Here is a 10,173-nt window from a genome sequence, read left to right as displayed (position 1 = left end):
GTAGTACTGCTATGAACACAAACAAGTCAGAAACCATGCCATTTCGTCACGAGATTTGTTTTGGGTTCAGGTTTGTTTCTACTGCTTATCCTCACTGTTTCACTTGGATTATATTTCTACACCACTTAGGACACATCAAAATAAACCACATCATAAGGTTTGGCTCAGAGTGAAAATTGAAAAGTGACTTACTGAACAGCCATTTGTACATAAGCTCCTATAAACTGGTCCATTTACTGTAAGCATTGTGTGAACAGAATCTTGCCTTGAACTGTTTGGGACTAGAAACATGTTTCTGATAAAAGAAGGATTAGCATAGGCTTATTTTAGTTTAATTTATTTGCTCCAAGTGATAAAACAACAATACAGATAGAAACAAATAAAAAAGGTTTGTTAAAGAAGATACATGGCATATACTATGTATCATATGTATCATACAGCCACAGGTGGATTTGGGAGCTATGCAATGAGTCATTGTATAAAGAGAAGTTAATCCGTCATGTATTAAGTGAGAGAGAGTGAGAGAAATACAGAGAGCGAGAGATGGGAGGAGATGGGGGGTGGAGAGAGAGATCTTATTTTTTGTCATTTCTCAGTTCTCTATTGTAATTAAGTAATTATCTGTGTGTCATTTTTTTTGGTGCATGGATAGTTTCCATAAGGGAGGTAACAAGCTTCAGGTGAGTAAGAAATGTGTTTGAATTAAGGAGGGGAGAGAGGAGCACGATTTGCTTTAGAGAAGCAACGATATGACTAACAAGCATTCTGATAGAAGATCACAGAAGGCAGGGCGCGAAAACATCAGGAGGGAGGGAGAGATAGCTCAGTGAAAGACATTTTGGTAAGGTGAACCTTGATGATCCCAGTGATCTGCATACTGTTGATTATGATAGTGATCTTCCTGATAGGAATGTGTGCCCTGCATGCAAGCAGAAGTCAAATATTTGCTAAGCAAAAATCTGCTGTGTACCGCTTCCTCATAACAACAACCATGCGGAAATAGCCTGTGATAGAGTTTTGACTCAGCACACACAACTGGCACAGGTGCATGAAAGAGTGACAGGACAACGATAATGAGACATTGTGGTGAAATGCTACTACTAGTGTGTGTTTAAGTTGTTGTTTGTACAGGATGATTTTGTTAACATGGATTTGATGGAACGATTGACACCGGAAATGGATAAATATACCACAGTTAAGGAGGAGCCACACTGGAGGGACACCATGTTTCTCATTCAACTTTCCTCCCGCTTAGGAGCAGGTGGGGACACGGTAGACAGTAAGCTCCAAACTAAAAGGACTGTTTATTTGATTGTTTTTTCATCCATATATCCTGAGTGCAATGGCCAGACTAATATCGATTTGTATTTTGCTGTTATCTGGTAAGTTTTATTTTCTGTTGTGGCGTTGTAGATTTGCACATGATTGTGTCCCTCGTGGCTGTCCCTGGGCATTTTATCCACACGCCTTTACATTCAAATCCAACATACAACCAAATACACAATTTATTATTTATTTACAACACAATGTCCCAAAATGTATTGAAATAAAAATAAATAAAGAATTGCTGTTTGGATAGGGCGTGGTTGTCTAAATGCAAGGTGCTGCTACGTTAGTGTACCAAGTATTTGTAAGTAGGCTATGCTGGCAGGCTACTGACAATACTGTAATTATAATTGATTGGATTATTAGAGCGCTTTTCCAGACACACTTTTCTAATTTGAGGGAGGAAACCTACCTTGGTCACCCACCTTGGTGATGCCATGGCACACATTTTGAACCAGATAGCTCACCACATGCTATACCCTAGGATAGGGGGTGTGGGTTAATAGGAATAGCTTGAATCTTTAGAGCCAGACTGGTTATGATGTGATAAACCGATCTACTCTTGATGCAATAACATTTGAGATGCACTGTTAGGAAAATAGAAAGCAGATATTTCTAACCACAAGCTTGCGATGCTTGTTACTCAGTGTTTGTGATTATCTCTGTGTAAGCCCTCAAAACATTTCTGAACATATGACAGCAAGAGTTTTGGAGGGGAGCAGTATTGCTCAGATTGGTCGCGGCCTGCCATTCCAAATTGGTTTTCTTTTGTAGTCCTGCTACAAATGGGGTACGGAAACAACTAGCTCCTATGAGCCTAGTTCACAAAACAACTTCCAAGCTCAAATGTTATTGCATGATGTTCATCCTATTTCTATAAGATTTCTCAAATTAACATACATTTGTAAAGGTCAGGAGCCTTTGCTAGGGTTTCTCTTTATAGTTTTGAATGAGCATGCAGAGCAAAGACTTGGTTACGGTCTGCTAATGAAACAAAACGTCAGACAGTACATGAACATGCTGTGCTGATAAACATTTTCAAACTTCAAAAATAGATAGTATGAGCTGCACAGAAGTGACTTGAATGTACTCTTCTTTCCCAATTCATTGTGTAAATTGAAGGCTACTGTAGCAGTATAAAAGCCACAGCCTGTAAAATGTTAAACTAATAATACACTACATGACCAAAAGTATGTGGACACCTGCTCGTCGAACATCTCATTCCAAAATCATGGGTATATGGAGTTGGTCCCCCCTTTGCTGCAATAACAGACTCCACTCTTCTGGGGAGGCTTTCCACTAGATGTTAGAACATTGCTGCACGGACTTCAAATCAAATCAAATCTTATTGGTCACATACACATGGTTAGCAGATGTTAATGCGAGTGTAGCGAAATGCTTGTGCTTCCAGTTCCGACGGTGCAGTAATATCTAACAAATATACTAACAAATTCACAACAACTACGTGATGCACACAAATGTAAAGGGAAGAATAAGAATATGTACATATAAATATATGGACGAGCAATGGCCGTGTGGCATAGGCAAGATGCAGTAGATGGTATAGAATACAGTATATACATATGAGATGAGTAATGTAGGATATGTAAACATTATTAAAGTGCCGTTATTTAAAGTGACTAGTGGTACCTTTATTAAGTCAATTTATTTAAGTGGCCAGAGATTTGAGTCTGTATGTTGGCAGCAGCCTCTCTATGTTAGTGATGGCTGTTTAACAGTCTGATGGCCTTGAGATAGAGGTTGTCTCTTGGGCCTAGCTTTGATGCACTTGCTTCCATTCAGCCACCAGAGCATTAGTGAGGTCGGACACTGAAGTTGGGCGATTAGGCCTGGCCCCGCAGTAGGCGTTCCAATTCATTCCAAAGGTGTTCGATGGGGTTGAGCTCAGGGCTCTGTGCAGCCCAGTCAAGTTCTTCCACACTGATCTCAACAAACAATTTCTGTATGGACCTCGTTTTGTGCACGGTGGCATTGTCATGCTGAAACTGGAAAGGGCATTCCCCAAACTGTTGCCACAAAGTTGGAAACACAGAATTGTCTAAAATGTCATTGTATGCTGTAGTGTTAATATTTCCCTTCACTGGAACTAAGGGGCCTAGCCCAGACCATGAAAAACAGCCCCAGACCACTATTCCTCCTTCACCAAACTTTACAGTTGGCACTATGCATTGGGGTGTGTAGCGTTCTCCTGGCATCCACCAAACCCAGATTTGTCTGTCAGACTGCCAGATGGTGAAGCGTGATTCATCACTCCAGAGAATGTGTTTCCAATGCTCCAGAGTCCAATGGTGGTGAGCTTTACACCACTCCAGCCAACGCTTGGCATTGCACATGGTGATCTTAGGCCTGTGTGAAGCTGCTGGGCCAAGGAAACCCATTTCATGAAGCTCCCGACGAACAGTTATTGTGCAGAGTTTGCTTCCCGAGGCAGTTTGGAACTCGGTAGTGAGTGTTGCAACCGAGGACAGATGATTCACACTCGGCGGTCCTGTTCAGTGAGCTTGTGTGGCCTACCACTTCGCGGCTGAGCCGTTGTTGCTCCTAGACATTTTCCACTTTACAATAACAGCACTTACAGTTGACCGGGGCAGCTCTAGCAGGGCAGAAATTTGACAAACTGACTTGTTGGAAAGGTGGCATCCTATGACGGTGCCACGTTGAATGTCACTGAGCTCTTCAGTACGGGCCATTCTACTGCCAATGTTTGACTATGGAGATTGCATTGCTGTGTGCTCAATTTTATACACCTGTCAACAACGGGTGTTGCTAAAATAGCTGAATCCACTAATTTGAAGGTGTGTCCATATACTTTTGGCCATTTAGTGTATATAGGCCTTACTAAGGTAACATACCCCTTTATTTGAAGAATATGATTAACATACAGTATCTTAAAGAGATTGGTACAACTGTCTTATGTTGTCATATAAAGTGCATGCTTTCCTGTAACAAACAGTTTTTTTTCTTAAACAGTTGTAGACTCATCTCAGATGTCGAGCCATCCCATCATTGGGATTCTTGGAAAGTCCATCATGTTGTCTTGCAGTCTGAATTTATCTGCACCTGTTGTCCCAGCAAGACTCACACTATACTGGACAGCAAGACTCAAGTACCAGAAGGAGGACCAAGTGGTCCATGCCTTATACGACGGAAAAGAGAACAACGACCCCCAATTTCCATTCTACAAAAACAGGACGCAAATCTTCAAGGACCAGCTTTCTTCTGGGAATTTCTCCCTCTTGCTCAAAGATTTAAGGGTTAAAGATGACCTCACAACTTTCTTCCTCTTTTATCATCAAGAGGATGGAAATTACAACACAGTTGACCAAAACAAAGAGATGTGCTTGACCACTGTAAAAGTAGCAAGTAAGACAGTTTTACATACAAAGAATGCCAGTAGTCAAAGGCACGTTTATCAATATTAAATTGTGTGTACAAGACAACGCCCATTGCCATTACGCACCAAATACCTATAAAACATGAATAACTGTACTTATCATGTATGATTTCCACTATTGTGACTTTGTCTAAGTGCTTTATCTTTGTGATGGCATGCTCTGCAGAAAGCTACCATAAACCCATTGTGACAGTGAACTATGAAGAATGGAAGGCAGAATGCACTTCTCAGGGAGGCTACCCTAAACCTAGACTGACCTGGACCAATCAGAACGGCTTACTAGACCCCGAGGTTCCTCAGATTGTTCAGGATGCAGGAAGTGGAACATTGAACATTTCCAGCACGGTGAACATCACAGACAATCAGACTGTGACGTGCTCCATCTTCAACCCGACTCTGAAAGAGACCTTGAACACCACAAGATCAACAGGTGAGTAGCCTAAAGTATTATGACAAGAAAGCATGTCAACGAGTGGTCAATTACAAATAGATTACTGGAGATTAGCTCTGGTTATAGTAAAGCAGTAAACAGCTGACACTTGAAGCTATCTGGCTGTGATCTTACCCTTAGTGGCTGTCTATGTGCTAGTGACCCTAGTTGGTTGGAAGTATAGGAAATATTAGGGAAACACCTCTCTTTATCCTCTCCCTACAGACAAGGAGCAGGCGGGCCTCTTGAGCGGCATAAAAACAGGGATTGGTGCTGTTGCTGTTGCTGTTGCTGTTGCTGTTGCTGTTGCTGTTGCTGTTGCTGTGATTGGGTCAACACTGGTGTTCGTCTGCTGGAAAAGTGAGTCATGCACTTGTTATCTTTCATCACTGTTGAGTTTCATGTCACAGCGGAATCTCCTGAATGACTATGATGTTAAGTAACTCTCTCTTTGTCACTCCAGAGAGCATGCAACAGAATGGTGCCGATACACAGGAGATGGGCCCACTACGACATAGCCTACTCCAACGTGTGCTTACTACAAAGTGTTAAACTGGTAATATTGATCAAATATTGATCTATAGAATGTTTTTTTAATCAATGTTACCATTTGACACTTAACCCTTTAATACATTTTGATCCCAGGATGTGACTGAACACAGTGTCACAGTGCTGTTAGGATCAAGGTCACTCAAGAATAGGGTTCTCTAGCTACTAAAATACCTACATTTTAATTGATTATTTGTTAGTACAGTTGAAGTCGGAAGTTTACATACACTTAGGTTGGAGTCATTAAAACTCGTTTTTCAACCACTCCACAAATGTCTTGTTAACAAACTATAGGTTTGGCAAGTCGGTTAGGACATCTACTTTGTGCATGTCACAAGTAATTTTTCCAACAATTGTTTACAGACAGATTATTTCACTTATAATTCACTCTCACAATTCCAGTGGGTCAGAAGTTTACATATACTAAGTTGACTGTGCCTTTAAACAGCTTGGAAAATTCCAGATAATTATGCCATGGCTTTAGAAGCTTCTGATAGGCTAATTGACATAATTTGAGTCAATTGGAGGTGTACCTGTGGATGTATTTCAAGGCCTGCCTTCAAACTCAGTGCCTCTTTGTTTAAATCATGGGAAAATCAAAAGAAATCAGCCAAGAGCTCTGGCTGACCTCTGGTTCATCCTTGGGAGCAATTTCCAAACGCCTGAAGGTACCACGTTCATCTGTACAAACAATAGTACGCAAGTATAAATACCATGGGACCACATAGCCGTCATACCGCTTAGGAAGGAGACGCGTTCTGTCTCCTAGAGTGGAACGTACTTTGGTGCGAAAAGTGCAAATCAATCCCAGAACAACAGCAAATGACCTTGTGAAGATGCTGGAGGAAACAGGTACAAAAGTATCTATATCCACAGTAAAAAGAGTCCTATATCGACATAACCTGAAAGGCAGCTCAGCAGAGAAGAAGCCACTGCTCCAAAACTGCCATAAAGAACCCAGACTACGGTTTGCAACTGCACACAAAGATCGTACTTTTTGGAGAAATGTCCTCTGGTCTGATGAAACAAAAATAGAACTGTTTGGCCATAATGACCATCATTATGTTTGGAGGAAAAAGGGGGAGGCTTGCAAGCCAAAGAACACCATCCCAACCATGAAGCACGGGGGTGGCAGCATCATGTTGTGGGGGTGCTTTGCTGCAAGAGGGACTGGTGCACTTCACAAAATAGATGGCATCATGAGGTAGGAAAATGATGTGGCTATATTGAAGCAACATCTCAAGACTAAAGCTTGGTAGCAAATGGGTCTTCCAAATGGACAATGACCCCAAGCATACTTCCAAAGATGTGGCAAAATGGCTTAAGCACAACAAAGTGGCCATCATAAAGCCCTGACCTCAATCCTATAGAAATGTTGTGGGCAGAACTGAAAAGCGTGTGCAAGCAAGAATGCCTACAAACCTGACTCAGTTACACCAGCTCTGTCAGGAGGAATTTTGTGGAAGCTTGTGGAAGGCTACCCAAAACATTTGACCCAAGTAAAACAATTTAAGGGCAATGCTACGAAATACTAATTGAGTGTATGTAAACTTCTGACCCACTGTGAATGTGACGTAAGAAATAAAGGCTGAAATAAATTATTCTCTCTACTATTATTCTGACATTTCACATTCTTAAAATAAAGTGGTGATCCTAACTGACCTAAGACAGGGACTTTTAACTAGGTTTAAAATGGAGAAATTGTGAAAAACAGAGTTTAAATGTATTTGGCTAAGGTGTATGTAAACTTCCGACTTCAACTGTATGTACCTCATGTTCTGTTTTAAAAATCAAACACTTGATCTCAGTTGAAGCTGACGTTTATCTCAACGAGTAGCAACTCAAAATACAATGGAAATAGAATCACCAAATCACCTAGTATTTTTCGATCAAAAACATATAAACAAAATAGACTGTCCTATCGATGATATGAATCATGGCTTCTATACTAAACAATTAGTGATGAACACAACACTTCAATATTCACCAACACCCAAATAGGCCTGTCAACATTATTGCAGTGTTCTATTAATTATGCTGTCATTTTCATTTGTTAGTTTCCTCTCAGTTTTTTCAGGGACACCTTGAAAGCTCAGTACAGCCCCAATGCCTCTGGTTAAGAATCACTGTGCCACTGTACCATGCTGATGCTGTAGGGAGGAACACAGGCAGGGTTGGTCTTAAACACATCTGCTTTGGGTCCGCAAAGTATTAAGCCTGGTTGACAAAAAAAGTGCAATGTCAGTTGGTTTACCTTGGTTTAATAGATTTTTCTTTATTATTTTTATGATCCATGACAATGAAGGACTGAAAATGTTCTTTATGTTCTCTGTTACATTCCCATTCATATGCTTCAAATATTATTGTATTAAGGGGCTATTCTTGTGTTTTTTACTTAGATTTCTGTACCGTGGTAATGGGTCAATTTTAGTTATGCCAGCAATTTTCATGATTGGCAGCTACACATTATCTGATATGACTTGAAACTTAAATGACAATGACCTGAAACAAGACATTTTGAAATGTTGTACAATACTACTGTCAAGAGGTTCTTTGTGTTTCAACAGGAAGATTGCATGTTATGTTATTTTCTTTTTTACCTCATTGAGCTTTTAACTAATAAAAGATTCCTCTTGATATATTTGTTGTTGGTTGTATATTTTATTTGTTATTGGTTTTTCTGTAAAACACTAAAGAGCAATATCCCCATCATCAAAGACAGTTACGGCAGCAATATTGTGTCATTGGTCGTCTTGTATGTGCAGTGATATGAGTAAAAAATAGGTAGGATTCAACAGGGTATATTTACTCAGCAGTTCAGTAGCCTATTACTGAACATTGCCCGGTAAACAACATTATAGTATCCCCTCATGGTAAAGAGCAAATGAGCTAATTATAATACACAAAGTAAGCACAATGAGTGGATATGTCAGGTTTTGGCCAGGACTGTTCTGGTTTTTTGTCACTAGATGTCCCCATTGCACCTTTTTTGTACCTTTTGTTTTTCCCTTGCTCTATTATTGTTTGCACCTGTATGTCGTTCCCTTGTTAGTATTTAATCCCTGTGTGTTCCTTAGTTCCTTGCTCAGTGTTTGTATGTTAGCACCCAGCCCCAGCCCAAGCCTTGTTGTGAACATATATTTTTCTCTTGTTGGATTTTCCAGAGGTTCTCTGGTTTTGTTCTTTTGTATTTTGGATTAGTCTTTTAGGTTTGTTTTTTCCCTTGCTGTTTTTACCACTTTGTGGATTTTCTTTGTATTTTGGAAGTTATCTATTTTTTATTAAACCACCATCTCTAGTACTGCTGTGTCTGCCTCATCTTCTGGGTTCTGCCGATTTAGTGACTGTTTCTCGCACCGGGTCCTGACAGAAGGCTCAGTGTTTCTGTCAGGACCCGGTGTGAGAAACAGTCACTAAATCGGCAGAACCCAGAAGATGAGGCAGACACAGCAGTACTAGAGATGGTGGTTTAATAAAAAATAGATAACTTCCAAAATACAAAGAAAATCCACAAAGTGGTAAAAACAGCAAGGGAAAAAACAAACCTAAAAGACTAATCCAAAATACAAAAGAACAAAACCAGAGAACCTCTGGAAAATCCAACAAGAGAAAAATATATGTTCACAACAAGGCTTGGGCTGGGGCTGGGTGCTAACATACAAACACTGAGCAAGGAACTAAGGAACACACAGGGATTAAATACTAACAAGGGAACGACATACAGGTGCAAACAATAATAGAGCAAGGGAAAAACAAAAGGTACAAAAAAGGTGCAATGGGGACATCTAGTGACAAAAAACCAGAACAGTCCTGGCCAAAACCTGACAGGATAAGAGGCAAGCCGTAATTTCAATTAAGATAATGAGCAAGCTAAAACGGACAATATCCCTATTTGTTCAGCATGGACAGCAGCCGAATTCAGAACATGTGCCGTTCTTACAGTATCCTCCCTACACACCAAGTCAGAACCGTAGGATAATTAACGGGTGCAAATAAACAGAAAATGAAAGCTTTTAAAATATTTTATGATGACATTTCTCTAAAACTGTCTGTAGGCCACATGTGCACCACCAAGTCAGAATGGTAGGCTAAGTTCTGAGAGGGAGAGGGACCAAATTAATAGGGTGAGACACGTGCTATTAACAGCTTACTACACAACATACACTTAGTATTACTTTCTTAGCTACAGTATACATATCTCCCTGGCCTATTTTTGGACTCACCATTTTGCTAAGCTCACTTGAACAGGAAGGTGGCGTGGCGTTCATTCTTATTGGCAAAGTTTTTGTCATCAAACTTTGTCAAAGTCCGGCATTCTCTGGATTTATGGTGCTTTCTAAAAAAACAAGGTCGAATCATGACGTCAATGATCTTCAGGTCGGTAAGTTGGAGCTCTAGAAAGAGACCCGAGTTCCCAAATTAGAATTCTGAGTTGGATGTCCTTTCAAAACAA

The 10,173-nt window shown here is 40.3% G+C and overlaps 1 protein-coding gene across 2 annotated transcripts; it reads left to right on the top strand.

The window, feature by feature from the left end:
• The first annotated feature begins 567 nt into the window (after positions 1–567).
• LOC139538523 (CD276 antigen homolog) lies at positions 568–8,359 on the top strand. 2 transcript variants are annotated; one of them, XM_071340668.1, is made up of 5 exons: positions 568–680; positions 4,318–4,710; positions 4,908–5,171; positions 5,397–5,531; positions 5,635–8,359. In XM_071340668.1, the coding sequence occupies exons 2-5, from the start codon at positions 4,335–4,337 to the stop codon at positions 5,721–5,723; spliced, it is 864 nt and encodes a 287-aa protein (XP_071196769.1). In that variant the 5' UTR covers positions 568–680; positions 4,318–4,334; the 3' UTR covers positions 5,724–8,359. The 2 variants fall into 2 exon arrangements, with proteins under 2 accessions (XP_071196769.1, XP_071196768.1); XM_071340667.1 differs by lacking the exon at positions 568–680 and adding an exon at positions 693–1,382.
• Positions 8,360–10,173: the final 1,814 nt, after the last annotated feature.

Source organism: Salvelinus alpinus, chromosome 14 (assembly GCF_045679555.1).
Source record: "Salvelinus alpinus chromosome 14, SLU_Salpinus.1, whole genome shotgun sequence".
Lineage (NCBI taxonomy): Eukaryota > Metazoa > Chordata > Actinopteri > Salmoniformes > Salmonidae > Salvelinus > Salvelinus alpinus.
The sequence above is the reverse complement of the archived record's forward strand: the minus strand, read 5'-3'. Positions and strand labels throughout refer to the sequence as shown.